The 19,209-nt window shown below is 43.0% G+C and overlaps 1 protein-coding gene across 3 annotated transcripts in view; it reads left to right on the top strand.

Annotated features, from left to right (window-relative positions):
• Positions 1–10,823: 10,823 nt before the first annotated feature.
• Positions 10,824–19,209, top strand: part of Map9 (microtubule associated protein 9) — a 28,978-nt gene continuing 20,592 nt past the window's right edge. For 2 of the 3 annotated variants that reach the window (XR_012908047.1, XM_075950559.1), the window contains exons 1-4: positions 10,891–11,010; positions 11,776–11,925; positions 12,939–13,023; positions 16,292–16,609. Coding sequence is in view for 2 of the 3 variants with exons in the window: in XM_075950559.1 (XP_075806674.1) it covers positions 11,851–11,925; positions 12,939–13,023; positions 16,292–16,609 (478 nt within the window). In the remaining variant the exon portion in view is untranslated. Of the gene's footprint in view, positions 11,011–11,775; positions 11,926–12,938; positions 13,024–16,291; positions 16,610–19,209 lie in introns of all 3 variants that reach the window. The other variant, XM_075950560.1, reaches the window with a different exon arrangement.

Genomic DNA, 19,209 nt, shown 5'->3' on the forward strand with positions numbered 1-19,209 from the left:
GCTGCCTTTTGCCTGTGTCCAACGTGTCTGCCTGAGGCTAAAGTGAAGGGTTTTGTATTGATTACATTGGCAGAGGAAATCTCAAAACAATCTGGTATAGACTCGGCTGTGTAGTTAGTGGAGCTAAATCCTATGTTCAAGGAGATAAACAGATTGAGAAATGGAATATAGAGAGTGGTGACCTCAGGACAAGATCCCACACCCGGCTAAGTTTCCAACTTGTGAAAAGGAACTGATTAAAGGGGCTCACCTTTAATCCTAGTGCTGGGAAGGCAGAGGCTGGCAGGATCTCTGAGTTTGAGGCCAGCCTGGTCTGCAGAGCAAGCTTCGGGGCAGCCAAGCTTAGGCAGTGAAGGACAGGAAGCGGGTGAAGATGTAGTTGAACAAGGGGTCCGTGTTCCAGCCCCGGTGAGAAGCAGAACTTGACAGCTCTGGCCACATGGTTCTTTCAGAGTTGAAGGATAGAAGAAAGGAGTTATGGAATAAAGCCGTGGAAGCCAGGAATGTGTCAGGGTCTCCCTGAGTGGAGGTGAAGTAGAAGGCAATTAAGTAAAACTGTGAAACTGAAGCCTGGATTACCTTAGAGAACCCAAAATGTTAGAGATGTCAGAGTCATGGCATCTGCTGAGGAGAGCTGCTAACAGGGAGTGGAACCAGTCCAAGAGAGAGAAGTGTATAGCAGTCAACAAATCTGAACAGAGTTGTGGATCTGAAGAGCATTTTGACATCAGACATGGAGCTGCAGTGTTTGTAGATGGCAGAGCTGATTTTCATTCTTTCTTTGGTCCAGTATTTCCTCACTAGGCTCCCTCCCCTGTGTTCCGAAAAGGTAAAGTGTATCCTGTGCCATTATATGTTGGACGTATGTGGCCTGCTTGTTGATTTTGATTTTTACAGAGGGAATATAGTTAAGAGATTGCCACATCTCTCCGAGGAGACTGTGGACTTTGAAACAAGTTTGAGACTACAATAGACTATGGGGACTTCTAAAATTGGACTTAAAGCATTTTCTTTCTTTTTATGCATTATGATATGGGGATAAACCCTTTGGGGCCAGGGAGTAGAATGTGGTGATTTGAAAGAAAATGGCCTCCACAGAAAGTGGCACTATTAGGAGGTGTGGCCTTGTTGAAGGAAATGTGTCACTGTGGGGGTGGGCTTTGAGGTCCCTTTTGCACAAACTTTCCTCAGTGTGATAGTCAGTTGACTTCCTGTTGCCAGCAAGGTGTAGGACTCTCAGCTCCAGCTCTATGTCTGCCTGCTTGTTGCCATACTCTGCATCATGACGATGATGGACTGAGCCTCTGACATTGTAAGGCCACCATCCTAATTGAAAGTTTTCTTTTTCAGAGTTGCCATGGTCATTGTGTCTCTTCACAGCAATGAAAACTCTAAGACAGCGCCTCAATAAAAATTTTAAGATTTGTTTTTATGTAATAAAGAAATGTTTAGAAAGGGACTTTAAGCTTTGGTAACTCACAGAAGGCAGCAATAATTAATTGTCAATTAAAGTAAAACATCTAGCATTGGTTCCTATGGAGGCAATATGAAATTAACATGTCTTGTGTATTTTCTGGGTTTTTTTTTTTTAAGTAGTCAGGAGATTACTGACTCCTTAAGAGATTACTGACTCTGTTGAAAAAAGAAAAGAAAAGAAAAACAACAACCAAACCTAAACAAGACAAGACTGATGGAGGAAGGTCATTGGCTAATAAAGGAACTGCCTTGGCCCATCTCATTGGTTAGGAGATAGGTGGGAGGAGTAAATAGAACAGAATACTGGGAGGAAGAGGAAGTGAGCTAAGACTCCGCAGCTCTCCTCTCTGGAGCAGACACTTCAGAGAGGCGCCATGCCCCAGCTCCGACCCAGGATGGACTTAGGCTAGAATCTTCCCGGTAAGACCGGTGCTCACAGATTATTAGAGATGGGTTGATCGGGATGTGAGAATTAGCCTAGAAGAGGCTAGATAGGAATGGGCCAGAGCAGTGTTTAAATGAATACAGTGTCTGTGTAATTATTTCGGGGCACAAGCTAGCCGGGCAGGCGGCTGGGTGTTGGGGACGCAGCCCCGCTGCTCCATATTACTACACAAGACAAAATAAAAAAAATCTGGGGCTGGAGCCATGTCTTGGTGGTTGGAGCTCATACTTTTCTTGCCTAGCACTCAACTTATTCTCCTACACCCATAATAGGTGACTCCCAACCACCTGCAGCTCCAGTTCTGAAGGATCCAAGACCTTCTTCTGACCCCTGCCGACACCTGCACACACATGGGCACATACAGATATATACAGAAATAGACAGCTCTTTAAAGAACCATCACCTCATCTCATAAGTAGTGTAAATGTGTTTTACCAAAACTGCTGAAGGGCAAGAGAACCAAACCTAAACACCTGCTCCTGCTGCTGCGATCTTGCTAAGAAGCAAGAACAGAGTGGCCCAGAACTAGGTTCTGTTTTATAAAGTTGATGGACTGAACCTGGAGAAATGTCAAGATCGCCTTGTGTTAGCACTGATCAGAGAAAACCAATAAGGGGCAGTAACTTAAATATCCTAATTTGTTTTGAGTAATGGCTTACTATGAACATTTTACTAACCTACATCTGTTAAAGTGGAATACCAAACTGAAAAAATAGTATGTTTATAGCACTTAAGAAACTGGATGAAGATGGAAAGATTTGAAGTGGATTCCCCAAATCAAATCAAAGCACAAAACCTTACCTTAAATTCCAAAGAATCTGTTGGATTATATGATAATTGGATAACCTACAAATTCACAGCTCAAGCTATCAGCAAAACCTACCAAACAGAAAAAGAAATGGTTTGAGCTCAGTCTCTGTTAGGGGCAGAATTCAGATTTCACAAGGAAATTATACACTGTACAGGCTGGTCTTTTTGTGCTATACTGTTCACTTTAGAAACAACGCTGGTGAGACAAAATCAGCTTAGGTTATCCACGGAAAGCCTACTCCGTATTTTGACAGATTTTAAAATGGAGGTTTGGTTAAGCAAGAGGAGACTTGACCTTCTTTCCTGGGGCTGTAGAGGGAGCTGATGTCAGTATACAGAAGATGAAAAGCATTTTAGCTAAACATGGACAATAAAAGTAGGTAGAGCAGCCCAGCAATGAGACCCTTGGACCGGGTGATGGAGGCTGGGTCACGAGTGTACTCAAGCGATTCTTTCCCATACTGCTTCCGAAAGGATTCCTCCTGAATCACACTACAGCCAAGTACGCTAGTTTAACTGCATGGAGAAAGTACAATAGGTCCAGTCGTTTCTACCTGGCAACATAACTCTGCAAATGGAGCAAATAGTGCTCTGGTGCTCTTGATTTTGTCTGGAAATTGTCTAAAACACGCCAACTGTGACCCTTCAGGCTGGTGTTGGAAGGCAGTTGCAAACATCGCTTCATTAACGTGTTACCTCGCTTCAGGTGACGCAGTGACACTTCACCTTTTCAAACTGCGCCCAGACCTCCCATAGGCTGAGATATTAAAATCAAGTCCTCTAAATTGAATTGTCTACACATTTTCAAATACAGCCACTTTGGATTTAACCCCTACAAATTCAAGATATGTTTTTCCAAGATTCAAGACAAAACAGAATCCACAATAGTTAATGTAATTCTTTCTTCAGCTCATGAGGAGCGGCTGGCAGTTAGCAGAGGAGACATCTTGGTTAACATTAAATGCTGACCTTTAAAGGGGAAATGCATTATTGTAGAAAGGTAGACATTGCAGCATATAGCAGAGTGGACCAGTCTTAACACAGCTCTACAGGGAACAATTCTTCCACTCGGTGACAGAAGAATGTAGCCGGCTGTGAAGTGCTTACATGCCATGCAGTGAGAAGCGCGGTTGACATCTGGAGCAAATCCAAAGATTAAAAGCCTCACCTTAAAATATTTACTGGCGGTCCAGAAAGTTCATTCCGAGGCTAAGTAGCTCACTTAATAGAAAACTTTTATCAAAGTTTACTCTAGGGCTGGCTACAGAGCACATGTGTATAAAATATCTGAAATTGAATGCATGATTAGGCAACTAACGTCTTTGAAGTAACGTAAACTATTTGGTGGCCCCTTAACATTTATCACGGCCTGTTCTAAACATGAAGCACTTTAATTTATGTTATTTTTAGTTCCCATGACCTCGTGTGTTTCCTCTGCAGAACTATATTCAGGGATTCCTGTGAGTAATTGTTACAGAAAAAAGCAAATTCAAACTACTTTGTTTTCTCCTACAGAAGACACCTTTCCCATCTCTGAATGATTTCTCCTCCCTTTGTCTTTGAATGTTTAGTTTTAGAAATTGGAGGAAATAGTATTTAACTCTTTATTTGATATTCAGTTTTTAATTTATGGATATCGGTACCATTATGTCTGAAGCAGAAATGAATTGGGTTGCACAAAAAAGGAGAAGAAAAGTTTAGGAAAGAAATTGCATTTTCTAGGGTGTGATAAGAGTATCTAAGTGATAAATTTAGGTAAACACTATTGTTGTGGTATTCACAAAGAGTGTATAAGATTGCAAATGTTGGGAAAGCATATGTGGTAATAAATACCATGGCTCCACTCACTTTCTGGATAGCATTCTATTCTAAATTCATAGTGAAGGACTTTATTCAAAAACTCTCATGAAAGCTTGAAACTATCCCAAGGGTAATCAATAATGACCCAGAAATGGATATGTGGTTGTGTGACTACTGAAGGAGGTACAATCCAGTTTTAATTAATGTGCAAAGATATTTGAGTGACACGGCCGGATTAAAGAAGACTATATCAGGTAAATATTTTTTTGTCTTAAAAATTTATGGAAAATAATTGTAACTATTAACACTATTGTAGTTTTATTTGGGGTAGTAGGGAGTTGACTTGGGTAAGCTGCTGCTGCAAAACTTTTAAAAAGAATTTTAACTGTTTTCTTATCACATTAAGTAATAAATTATAACGCTTTTATAATTTATTACTAATTTTTTAACGTTATAGTATAAAGAAAAATCTGATCGTGTAAAAAGAATCAAGGAATTACTTAAAGTATTTAAAAGTTTAAATTATTTTCATTCCAAGTAGTCATAATTATTGCTGTCTACGTGGGTGCAAATCCTTTGCTGCCATCTTCTGGAGCTCAGTGAGGCATGCAGGTCAGCAGGCTTCTTCCCCTTCCAGACAAAGCTAGCTTCCCAGAGGAGACAAGGGAGGGAGTAGAGAGGAGCTGTGGGCTTCATTCCTGCCACCCAGCTCCCAGCCACCTGGCTAGCTTATGCCCCCAAATAACAACACACAAACTGTATTCATATAAACATTGCTTGGCCCATTTCTACTAATGTGTGTAGCACCACTAGGTGATGACTTACCATGGAGATTCTAGCCTACGTCCATCTTGGGTCGGAGCTTCATCGCATCTGCCTCAGAGTGGAGAGCTATGGAGTCTGAGCTTACTTCCTCTTCCTCCCAGCATTCTGTTCTGTTTACTCCACCCACCTATGTTCTAACCTATCAGGCCAAGCAGTTTCTTTGTTAATTAACCAATGAAAGCAACAGATTGATATGACACTCCCACATCATTTTCCCTTTTTCTGTTTAAACAAAAAAAAGAAGGCTTTAACTTTAACATAGCAAAATTACATATAACAAAACAGTTATCAAGTAAGAATTATAGTTACAATATTTATATCTATTTTATCTTTTATCATAACAAAGGAAAACAACTCTAACTATCTATCTATTCTTCAACTCCATCAAAGACTCCAGAAGGATATAATATTACCTAAGCAAACAAGAAATAAGCAACTTCCAAATTCTAGAAATGACAGAGACATCTCGCTGCCTGGACAGTCACCCAAAGTTCCTCTGTACCGTTGGGGCATCCATCTTTGGCTGTGCACAGTTCATAATTGTTTTTGCCAACCCACTACAGGTAATACATACCAAAGGAAACCAGATCTCTTAATATAAAACAACTCACCTTCATCTTAATTCTATTACAAGGACCAGATCTTGACTTAAAAGTCAGCTATATGAAAGAAGATGTACCACTGGAGTGACATAATTTCTTATGTGCCCACAGCTGGGGTGGACTTTTTTAGTGACGCGTTGGCTGGAGTCACGCATGCTCCTGTAAGTCATTGGCTCAACAAGCTCGATACGGGGTGAATAAAGTCTTGGGTCTGTTATTGGCTTTGTCTAAAATGGGTTGACAAGACCGCAAGTCTGAAGGATAGAAAGAAGAATCTATAAAAGCCAGTCAGATCCAGGCTACGGCTCTGCAGGACTCCAACCTCTGGGCTCACTCTCACTGCGTCTGACCCCTCCCACAGTTTTCTTGTGACTACATTGGTTCCTCCTGAATCAGAGGGGATATTTCCTGCTTTTTGAAATCATTAATTTAATTAATTTAAAAAATAAGGTAATGTATTTCCCAGGGGTTAGGGATTAGGCTGTGAAACACCCCCCAGGGAGGGAGCGCCGTGCCGCTGCCTACTTAGACTGTGAGTTAAGAGCACCAGTTCTAGGTTAGCCTGACCGGATCCAATTTTGTTTGTAGTCATTAATCACTGAAGTAAATATCCTGGGAAAAGTAATTAAGTTTTCTAGACCTTCATTTTCTCTCATAAAATGTGAATATATAAAACACAGAGATTTCATAAGGCTAGAGAAAGATTAAAATAAACATTAGCAGAGGAGAGCGCACTATTCCAGACCCAGAATAGTTAGCCGCAGTTCCATTTAGTATCCACCCAGACCATGTGTCTCACTAGAACATCTGTAATGACATATGGCTTAGGACATTAACCTAACAACAAAGACAGTTTGTTCAAGATGATGAGTTCTGTTTGAGAATAAACAATCACATTTCTCTTGCTGTAGAGTAACTCGAATAGCTCTATATAAAATGCAGTGGTGCATAGTTATATTTGATGACTTGAATTATTTAAAACAGTGAGATTCTCCAAAAACAAAAAGGAAATTGTTTGATAATAGCAGACCATTGCCATGGAAACATGTAAGTTATAGTAAATTATGGACATATGCAAGGCCATGGGGGGCAAAGGAGAAACATGGGGCATTTTCAAACAACAATCTTCAGTCTGTCATCGATAAAGAGCGGTGTCATTTCCAGCCTGAGCAGGGGACGCTAGCTCCATGTCCTGCTGGATACTTTCTGTAGGAAGTGCTGTCTGTGGAGTTGAAGGTTCTGACAGTCTTTAGTGGGATCAGTAACCCATGCAGAAGCCTTTCACAACAACAAGGCATTGTTTACTTTTAAGATTAAGGTTGAAAAGAGTGATTTCATTTTGCTCCTGATAATGTTGACATTTCTTTTAAAGTAGTGATGTTAAGTGTTTCCACATATATGAAAGATGACACTTAAACACTATAGTTTACCATAGCTGGTGGCTTTCCTTGACACTCTGATATCCCCCTTTGTGAGTCTCTTCCTTGCGAGCAATGGGCTTGCCCCATAATTCCCTCAGTGTCAGTGTCCTTGTGTCTTAGCATAGCCTTCATCCATCAACAGCCATGGGGATCCATGTATAGCTCACTATCCAGGGCCCAGAGGCTGCTGTATTTATTACCCTATGAGGACTGTGAGCACCTTGCTCCTTTTTATTTTTATCTGATCCCTAATCTGCACCATAAGCCACACAAATGCAGACAGCTTCCTGCTGTACAATAAGGAACTGTTGAAGAAAAGTCCCATCTCAATCGTTTTGGCATTTGAAAATGGGTCTTCTTTCCCTACACCCTGCGCCACCCCCACCCCAAAACACACGTACACACAGACCAGGCATACACAGGCATGAACACACAGACATACACACACACACACACACAAGCACACAAAGACACATACACACACACACAAGCACACAAAGACACATACACACACACACAAGCACACACACACAAAAGCTTATACAGACAAGGCACATACACAGGCAGAGACACACAGACACAGACACACACACACACACACACACACACACACACACACACACAGACCAGCCCACCAAGCAGTACAAGACTACAAGCTGAAAAAACACCACAAGCAAATCTTAAGCACTCGCACAAGGCAGCACCGATTCTCAACCTCTGAAAACCACTATTGTGTGGGCTCCATGCACTAGACTTCTGGTCCTGTCTTCTCTCCTAAGCTTGCTATTCAACTCACGCTTCCATCCGCAAAAACTGAAATACTGCCAGGAAGAATTCTCTTAAGAGCTTCTCATTTTGTCCTTGAGGGGAGCAGATTCTCATTATGAATTTACTCAGCATTGAAGCATGTCCTATTGGCAGCCAGAAACTTGGTGCTCTCCACTTGGACTTTTAAGATCTGACTCAGAATGTGTTTTTATGCAAGTAAATAACAAAACCCTAAGCTTAGACATGAAGGCACTAAACTCAACAGACATATGAAGGGCAATATGTAATAGAGAAGAAATTCAAAGCATTGCAGAGTTTCTTTTTATAAGTGGGTTATCTGCAAACTTTTTGCTTTAATATTACCTTTCAGTTAAGGTTTAATTCAGTTATTCATGGACTCATTCACTCAACAATTATGGATCTATAACCCATTAGGAAAAAATGGTACCATGATTCTGATGTCATAAAACATTGCTTTAAACATATACCAGAGTTGCTTGAAAAATATTAACATAGCACTAAAATGTCTGTAGCTTAAAATGTGAAAATAACGAAGAGACATTGTGTCCTGTGGAGAAAGCAGCCAGTCGAGGTGAACCGATTTTGATTTCTGTAGCTTTCTACAGCCTCACTATGTTGTCTATGAATTATTAGCATCAACTAAGAAACTGAAGCAAAATGAAATTATTCTGCACGAAAATAAGTTCTTCACTCAAGAGCCGTCTTCACAGATAATTTTGGGAGATTTTAAAGACTATCTTTTTATGCACGTGTATGCGTGTGTGTGTGTGTCTGTCTGTCTGTGCAAATGCATGCCACTATCAATGGAGACCCGAAGAAGCTGTTGGATCCCCTGCAGGTGGAGTTACAGGTGGTTGGAACTGCCTGATGCCGGTTCTGGGAACCATGCTAGGACACCCTGGAAGAGCTGGGTGCACTCTTTGGAAGTACTCTTCACTTTTGAGCTATTTCTCCCAGACTGATGTTTCTGTAATTTTTTAATCCATAAGTCCTGCCTAAAGAAAGTTTTATCAGCCAAATAGATAAATACATGAACATAGTCCTTAATTTTCAATGAATATAAAGATCTCAACATTAGTTCTTGTATGAGAAAAATTTGGATACTTGCTTGCTGAAGGTACAAGGGGCTTTAACAGAACCACATGTTAATAAAATATAGGTTAAAAATTAACAGTAACTGGTGAGAATAGAAAATCTTTATCTTCTACAAATATTCACTTAAAATTGTTTAGATTTATTATGCATATGGGTGCTTCTGTTGCATGTACATCTGCACACCACAAGGGGGCATCGGAATTCACTGGACAACAGCTACAGACAGCTGTGAGCTACCATGTGGGTGCTGGGAATTGAACTCAAGACCTCTGGAAGAACAGTCAGTGCTCTAACATTTTTTTTCTGAGCCATTTCTCTAGCTTTCCCTCCTTTTTTTTTTTAAAAAAAAGATATGCTTTATTTATTTGTTTGTTTATTTAATTTGAGACAGGGACTCACTGTGTAGCTCTGGTGTAGAGTTTACTCTGTAGACCAGGTTGGCTTTGAACTCACAGAGGTCTGCCTGCCCCTGATTCCCAGGTGCTGGGATTATTGGTGAGTATCACCATGTCTGGCCCCACTGAAAAATTGTTAAAAACAACACAATTAACTAAAACAAATTTACTAAAGAGGAACAAGTTGAAAAACATAAATGGAGCTTTGAAAAGGGATCATTGAAAATATTAGAAATGTTTTTTCTTACTAAACTTTGTATTTTTATGTACATTGAAATCTACATGCCGATTTAGTAAGTCTAACTTTCAGTGTTATCTCTTTGGAAATAATTACTAAGTAAAATATTATGGTGATATAGAAACAAACTAGTTAGTAGCCAATGAATTAATATTGACAAACTTGTTTCCAAGTTAAAAGTAGATGAAACCTGTGTAACTTAAAAATTTTAAATGTTTTGTGTATTAACATTATTTATGATAATTAAATGGCAACGATATTAACTCCTTCAAGCGTACATTGTCCTCCAGGCTACTTGCCCATTTTTATTTGCTGACTGACTTTTAAGCTATTCTTGGCTAAACAGAGAAAGGAGAAACAGTCTCTGTGCCATGTGCAGATGGGATATTTTTTTCCAGGCTCCGTGGTGTACTGCTTTCATTGCAAAAAGTGCTCATCTGTAATATTAACCGAATGCATTTTTGGTTCATTGGATTCGAGACACTTCCCAGCATTTCACTTCGTATTGCATTCACAGCAACCCTTTAAGTAGGGCATCATTATAATTATTAGTTTCAGATGAAATCAAAGCACAGAGACCTTAATTTGCAAACGCCAAGAATCAACTATGGAGCTGGACTCTAAAGATTGCAAACGTCACTACCACGTTTTCCGGTCGGGTCGGCTGACGCTGCTCAGATTCACAGATTCCACGTCCTAGCTGGCCGAACGACGCTTTGCGTTGCTGTTACGCCATACCTGCTCGTAAACAAGAACTCTGAGCATGAGCAATCAAGGTGCGCTGGCTTGATGGCAGAGGGACCTTCCTGTCTCCTAGGCAACGGCCTTTGCATACAGGCTGCTACAGCAGGGAGCTCCCAACACCGCCGCCAGTGACGTCACTTCCTTTGGCCTGTGCCGTTGTCCTAGTGACGCGGGCAGAAAGTCAGTGTTGGGTACCCGAGAGATCAGGTGGGTGGGAAGTCACTTCCTCCCGGGGACGCTGTTGCTTAGCAACCGCCCTCCGCCTCCATCTTTTGCCCCGCCTCCTGCTTCTTCCAATACCTGGTTTCGCAGACTTCCAGGCCCTGGCCGGGGCGACATCGGTGCTAGAGCCCAACCGCTGCATTCTCAGGTGATCCCAGGAGCCCGGGCGCAGGGGGCACGGGGTGGATTGCAGGATGCGCGGGCCGGGGGCGCGGGGAGCCGAGGGGACCGCGCTGGGTGTGCACGGGCCTGGTGCCTGCTGGGTTGGAAGGCGTGCGGAGGAGCTGGGGACACGGACGCCACCTGGCCGGCCCGGGGAACTCTGGGCGGTGGCCGGCCATCGAATGGGCCTCCGGCGTCGCGCGAACCACAGAGACTTTAATGCAGCCTGGTGTCGAGACGTCCTTGTGTGTTTTATTTTATTTTATTTTGTGAGAAAGCAAACAAATGGCTTAGGAAAATGTCTCTGCTGTTCGTGGCGAAGCATTGTTTTTGAATACGGTTATATGCAATTCATTTTTCGGGTCAGGGGTGAGATAACCTTGACTCTGACAGTCCTCTTGGAATAAGTCATGCTGGCATCTGCAAAGCAATATTGTTGAATAATGGAAAAGTGAGAAATATCTGGGACATTTGGTGCTTAGCCTTATTTTTAATTTATATTTTAAGTTTATTCATTCTTAAAATAGTTGTAAAGCAGTAACTTTCTTTTGTCTTTTCTTTTTGCGAAAGCAATTTGTTGGGACAATTGTATGTTTTTACTAAAACGCCATTTATATTTTGAAGTGAACACATAGGCCAGTGTTCGGAGCGGGGTATTTTCTGTGTGGAAGGGAGGATACTAACGCCAGGAATAGAGTATCTTGATCATGTAAAAACGTCTAATTATTTTATATATTTATATATTTTTCAGCCATAATCACAGTTTGAATGAATTATTCCAATTATTTATTAACGATTTTATAAAAGTAGAGAAAAAGAATACACTATGTCGGATGAAATCTTCAGCACAACTTTGGCATATACCAAGAGTCCAAAAGCTACCAAGAGAACTTCTTTTCAGGTAAAATATGTCAAGGCATTTTGGTTTTGAATATAGTAGAATTCAGCACTTGCTGATTTGCCAGGGGTCTGGCTAGAAGCGAGAGTTCTTGCTTCTCTTTTGCTGTGTTGTAGGTGGTTTGTCAACTTTGGATGCTGGTGTTAAAATACCCACGCTGTGACTACTCTTTCTTCAATATTGGCTTCTAAGTTGAAAGTAAAAGAGCCGCTTTAGAGTCTGTCTCTGTCTAGACTTCAGTTTTATATTGTAAGCATTAAAAGGCTTACTTGGGTCATCACGATTTCAAACTCTTCTTCCACATCTGCAATATTGATTATGCCCATATCTATGGTATTGATTATGCCCATATCTGCAGTATTGATTATGCCCTTATCTGCAGTATTGATTATGCCCTTATCTGCAGTATTATGCCCATATCTGCAGTATTGATTATGCCCATATATGCAGTATTGATTATACTCACATCTGAAGTATTGAATATACCCATATCTACAGTATTGATTGTTACCATAGCTGCAGTATTGATTGTACCCACATCTGCAGTATTGATTATGCCCTTATCTGCAGTATGCCCGAAGTACCAGTGCAAGACTGAGAGGAGTGAGGCTCAATGGTAGGCTGTGTGCCTACCCTGCTTGTCAAACCCAAGTCCCTACCTCCCTCAGAATGTACAGGTCTCTAAGAAAATGTCGGTTTCTGATAAATCCCATCGAAACCAATGCTCCTATCATTAATGAGCTTTTAGCTCAGATCGTAACCTGCAATTAGTTTATCTGATGCTGGTAGCCACTTCCTGTTTAACTCCAGATCCCATAGGAGATGGCTCCCATTTAAATGGCCTACAGTGAGTTTGATGACTTGGGACCGTGACACAAAGCAGGCTTCGAGTGAAGGTGGAGGAATGAAACCTAAATTTGAAAGCAGAATAATAAAGTATTGCTTGTTTAAAAATTACTTCTAAGTATGAGATGTGCCTGCTTGGATGGGAATTGATATTACTGATCTCCTTTCAGGATGAGCTGATCAGAGCAATTACAGCCCGATCAGCCAGGCAGAGGAGTTCTGAATACTCAGATGACTTTGACAGCGACGAGATTGGTATGTAAGGGGGGACACAAATGGACCAGTTCCTTGTGTTCTGCTTCCCTAGTTATGTGTCGCGTGTCCACTAACTTCTTGGGACAATACAGTGCCTATGAGCTCACTCGTTTCAGAATTTCTGTGTGTGCAGTAACTTAGAAAGCCACTCTTTTCAAGAAGCTTACGGATTATTTTTGCTTATTTCTGAATGTGAATTTAAAACTATATAAGTACATTATCAGCAGGTCTACCATAAAGTGACGCCTTAGGAGTAAGCTGTATTAGAAGGAAGTTTCATCTTTAAGTTCAACTTGAAGAATTCTGTATTCAGATAGCAACCGCAGGTGACAGATTCAACCTGGGAGCACTTCTGTAATCTGCTTGATGCGGCCCGACTGGGGCTTGGGATTGTGGGTAGAGTAGCTACTCTTCTGTTGCTGGTATAAAACATCATGACCTAAAGGGACTTAGGGAGAGAGTTTATTTTAGTTTATAGCTGTAGAGGGATGTGAGTCCCTCATGGGGAGTGGGCGTGGAGGAAAGAAAGCTACAGGCATGGCCGCAGGGGCAGGAAGCTGAGCCATTACCTCACCAGCAAACGTGAAGTTGAGAGCAAACTGGAATTGTGTCGAGGCGATGAATTCTGAAAGCCTTCCCCAGTTATGTATTTCCACACCTGATACCTGCTCCCCTAACGGCGCTACCAGCTGGGGACAAAGTGGTCATGTACCTGAGCCAATGGGGGAACATTCTCATTCAAACTGCCCGATTCCACTTTCTGTAACTCATGAGCTCACCGCCAATGTGAAACACATCCAGTCCGACTTTAAAATCCCCCATCATCCTTAACATTTTCAGCACCGCTTAAAAGTCCAGTCTCTTTTGGACGATTCAGGGCGATCTCTTAATTGTAACCCCTTGGAAAACCAAAAAAGCAAAATATATAATTCCAAGATATTATGGGGCAGGATGTATACGACCTTTCAAAAGAGAGGCATGTGGGGGCCCATAGTGAGGAAATACTGGGTAAAGCAAGGCAGAAAGAAGCATAGCAGGGCAAGCTTGAGCCCTACAGAGCTCCATAGTTAGTGTGCAGGACTCTCGTTGGCTCTGCCCCTCAGGCTTCTCTGTCTGCAGCTTCCCCCTTCCTGTCTCTGACTCCCCCTGGCAGATATCTCAGGGCTCTGCTTCTCCAGCAGGGTCCAAGTTTCATTTTCACAACTCCACACCATGGTTTTCACCCGTCAGGGCCTTCAGACAGAGGCTTCCCCTCCTGCCACAGCTCACCTAGTTAGGGAGACTCTCTGCAACCACAGGAGGAGAATCCATGGTCCTCTCATACAGCTGAATTATGTGCCTCCAAAGTCAGCACCAAGTGAATGCCACTGCCAAGCTTGGCTGTCACTGGGTCACATCTCTTTTTATCCCATTGATTTCTAGAAGCAGAATTCCATATCCTCTTTCACGATTGGAAACCTAGCTACCTAGTGGGGGAGGGGTCTTGCCCTGAGGGCGCCTTCCCTTTGTTTCAGTGCAGAGCTGGGAGCCTCTGCTAACTGTGCTGATCTCAACAGCCTCCTGCACAAGCTGTGCTGAAACGTCGAGCTTCCTGGGGGCTCTTTTTCTCTCCGGGCTGTATCTTCCGGTCCAGCTTGCTTGTTTTTCTTACAGATCTGCCTAAACAAAACCAGTAATAACCACGCCATAGATTCCATGGTACGCTGTCTCCAAGCCTCCTCTATCAAAGAAATTAAGCCCATTACCTTTTAAGTTAGTGTACTGTTTGCTTTCTATTGCTGTGATAAAACGTTAACCAAATCCAACTTGGGGAGGAAAGGGTTGATGCGGTTTACACTTCCGGGTAGCAATCCATCCTTGAGGTACCTCAGGCGCTCAGTCAGGAGCCTGAGGTAGGAAGGAACGCTGCCCAGGGGCTCACTGTCCTTCAACTCGCTCACCTTGCTTTCTTGTGCTCTTAGGATGCCTGCCCAGGGATGGCGTTGCCCACAGTGGGCTGGGCCCTCCCACATCAATCCTTAGTCAAGAGTCTGCCTCACAGATAAGCCCACAGGCCAGTATGCTGGAGGCAGTTCCTGGGTTTCCTCTTCCCAGATATTCCAGTTTGTGTCCAAATCGACAAAAACAAACCCACACCTTTATCCTTGGGCAAGATTCTATGACAAGGCCAGACAGCCTCCAGATTTTTCAACAAGAACCACAAGGAATGGCCTCTATCCTACCTGCTTTTAGAGTCTTTGCTTCCTCCTGAAACTTCTTGAGCTGGACCGCTACAGTCCCTATGACTCTCACAACTTCAGTCTCCCAGGCTCCTCCTAGAATGGACTTTCAAACTCTCCTTTCAAGTTTAACCGCTGCTGTGTGAGCTCCGGGGTGTTCCACATTCCGGTTTCTAGCAGCAGCCTCTTCTCTGGTCCCAACTTCTGGTAGTTACTCTTTTGTTGCTCTGCTAGAGCACCATGGCCAAAGTGACTGATGGAAAAAAGAGTTTATTTGGGTTTATGATCTCAGAGAAACGTGAGTCTGTCATGGTGGGGCAGTATGGCAGAAAGTTGTAGGCGCACGCAGATTGCAGGATCTGCAGGCTAAGAGACATCAGCAGACAAGAAGCAGAGAGCCAGAGGTGGTCCAGGCTGTGAGCTCCGAGGCCTGTCCTTAGTGATGCACTTCCTCCTCAACAGTGCCACCAACTGGGGACCAAGTGTCCAAGCCCCTGAGCCTACAGGGAATATTCTCAGTCAAAACACCAAAGTGGGTCATTGTGAAAGACAGACCCTACACATTCATATAGCCAGTATTTTGGATTAACTTGGTTTCTGTTAAGTGGGCTAAACATTCTACTTTAGTTTTCAGGTATAAGCATATAGAATTTTAAATCTGAAATGAAATGTGCTGTTTTGTACTGTGAACAGCCCTTTAAGTCCTGCGTCTTTTTAAGCTGTTCTTTATTAGATATAATATTTTGGGGTGGTGTGATATTGAGCAACCTTTGGGAGACATTCCTCAGAATAAGCACAGTGCTGCAGACACTTGGTAAATATTTTTAGTATGTTAACGAAACTCAGATTTTATTTCATAAATGCCAACAAGAAGTGCCAAGATTGGCGGTTTTCAAGAGGTACAAAATCAATTCATACTATTTGGGATTGTTGGTTTATTTCTGGTCCTCTCTCTTCCTGAAGATGGTCGCTTTTCAAAGAGATAGAATCTGGCCGCCGCATGTTTAAAGTACACTGCTGACATCACCTTTTTCCTGTTCGTAATTCAGTTTCTCTAGGCGAATTTTCAGATACCTCAGCAGATGAAAGTCTAGTTAGAAAAAAGATAAACGATTTTCATTTATCTGACGATGAGGAGAAGAATTCTCCAAAACTGTCCTTTTTGAAAACCAAGAACGTAAAGAGTGATGTATGCAGAGAGGAGCAGGAGCTCAGCCAGCACAGCGGAGGCATGTCACCTGAAGTTCACGACGATGTAGCCAGGAACTCCTCTTCCAAATCACAGAATGATGCTCAAGAAGGTGGAGAAGAGATCAATGCAATAAAGCCTAAACCCAGAGTTCTCAGCAAACGCAGCCTATCTCCAGGTAACTTGGGAAGTTACTGTAATTGCGTTTCCAGAACATTTGTTTTAAAATAACCTGTCAAAATTTTTTTATATGGTAGCTAATGAATTCAACTTTCCAATTTCTCAGCTGTAGCTTAGTAGCCATGGCTACAGAAGCCCTCTGCATATCCAGTCTGGAATCTGTGCTGGGGAGTGAGAGAAAAGCAAGCTGCTGTGGTCGCAGCTCCCAAACACTCATCAGCTTCCATTCGGTGTGTGAGGAGGGAGCTGCAGTGAATAGTGTGGTGAAGTTGTGGGTAGACAGCCGGCATACACAAGGCCCTGGGTTCAAGTGCAGGCCTACGGAAGCATGGCAGCATTTCTATATCAATATTCTGCTTTTGGTGTTAATGAAGCTTCCAGGTTCTCCTTAAGAAAAAAGAATCTTTCTTTGGTCTACTGCATGGGACTATCAGCCAAAATCCAGTTTCCTGAGGATAGAAGCAGCTTCCTGGTGTGATTGAGGTGCTCCCCACCAGTGTGATAACCCCTTGATCGGGGGGAGGACTAATGGAGGACAGTCAGGTGGTACCCTGGGAGTCCGTGGGCGATACCACGGAGCTAGCATGTGGGAAGGCGAGGATTCTCCTGGCCATCTTCCTTTCTGTTTTACAAAGGAAGAACTAGTTAGTGCTGAGCTGTGTGAAGTCCCATCATGGCAAGTGTAGCTCTGCCAGGCATTTCTTAGTGAGCGTGGATGGGACCTGCGACATCAGATACAACTTGATTTCAGACATATGTTAAGGAATGACGCTTCCATCCCTGATACTCTTAGGGACTTCAAAGGGACAAAAGGATAAAATCAGAGCAGAGACTCCCAGGAAAGCGTCCAAGCCACCGATCACAGACGTTGCCACCTGTAGTTATGTGCGACATGGGCCAATGGATTCGGCCACTGCAGCTGCTGGAGTGGGAGGGCAAACCTGTTTTTCTTGTCCCACAGTATTGTGATGAGAATCTTTTGAAGCAACTAGAAAATGCCATCAAATGTTAGCCGCCCGAGTAAGGAAGCTGAATTAACTCCAGCCTAAGCCTCCCAAGTGTAGTGATGGACTCGTAGGTAGAGCATAGCTAAATTTGGTCTCTAAGAAACTTGGAGGACTGAGAATGTAGTGTAACAATAAAGTCCTTGCCCTGCATGTGGAAAGGGTCCCAAATTTAATCCCAAGAACTGACCAGAGAGATTAATAAAAAAAAGGAACTCAGAGAAGAAATGTGAACACAGCAGCCAAAATTAGTCTGAAACAGCCAGATGTGTGTAATTCCCAGTTTACCGTAGGTGCCAAGTAATTCTCCACCTAGTTAATCCATTAAAGCTGTGGAGGAGCCTGGTGTGTTAATGCAGACACGAAGTCCTATCACTCCAGAGGGTGAGGCAGTAGGATTGCTGTGAGTTTGAGGCTAGCCTGCGCTGCATCGAAGTGGGCTAATAAACAAAACCTTTCAGTTACTGGAAAAAGCCGGTGGGAAGTTGCAGTAAAGGTAAAATTGAGGTGAGTAAGGCAATATTATGTTCTAACCACAAGGTGGCAGCAGAATTCTGAATGCCCCTTAGGTGTGGATGAACGCAGGATTGAAGCAAAGCATTTCTGGAAATGGGATTGGGACGTGAGATATACTGAAGTTGTTGGGTTCCTCTGTGTGGAGCACAGACATTGAGACAAGTGGCCCTGAAAAGTACTTGGCACAGAGAAGTAATGAAGGATCAGAATGAGTGAATGACAACAGCTGATTCACATTAGAGAAAGAATGTAATTCCTGGCTGTAGCCATACTCTTAAATCAGTGGTTTCTTTTTTAATTATTCTGTATTTAGAATGCTGGGGATTGGATTGTTTTCTTGAGTGCTCAACACCCTCGGTACCACCATAACCACTGAGCGCTAAGCACCCTGGGTCCCACCATATCTGCTAGGGACTTTTTGGATGGAAGACTTCTCTAAGCAGTCAGCGCTGCACCCCTTCCTCCACAAGGGCCCTCCACACCCTGAGCCCAGCATCATTTTCTCCACGCCCGCAGAAGCACTTTTCTTTGTTTTCTCAGTTTATTTATTTAAGAATCATTTATTTTCTCCACCTGCAAAGGCCCTGAATGCTGAATACTGAAAAGGGCCGGTGTTGTGTGGAGGGCCTGGCTTCAGCGGGGGTTTCACTCCATAGAGGGAAGTTGTGTGATGCTTTATGTTTTGGAAATGTTTTTAATACTAAGAAAACTCATAAAATTGAAATTAACATTTAATAAAACTAAATTAGACTAGCTAACTACAGGATGGCAGCAATTGTTTTAGAAATCTTTATTGGAGCTTGAGAAAGTGTGCACAGGGGCTCACCCCATGCCTGCAGCACTGCCGAGGTCAGGCTCGCACACTCACCCCATGCCCGCAGCGCTGCCGAGGTCAGGCTCGCACACTCACCCCATGCCCGCAGCGCTGCCGAGGTCAGGCTCGCACACTCACCCCATGCCCGCAGCGCTGCCGAGGTCAGGCTCGCACACTCACCCCATGCCCGCAGCGCTGCCGAGGTCAGGCTCGCACACTCACCCCATGCCCGCAGCGCTGCCGAGGTCAGGCTCGCACACTCAC

The sequence above is a fragment of the Microtus pennsylvanicus genome, chromosome 16, assembly GCF_037038515.1.
Source record: "Microtus pennsylvanicus isolate mMicPen1 chromosome 16, mMicPen1.hap1, whole genome shotgun sequence".
NCBI classification, from domain to species: Eukaryota; Metazoa; Chordata; class Mammalia; order Rodentia; family Cricetidae; genus Microtus; species Microtus pennsylvanicus.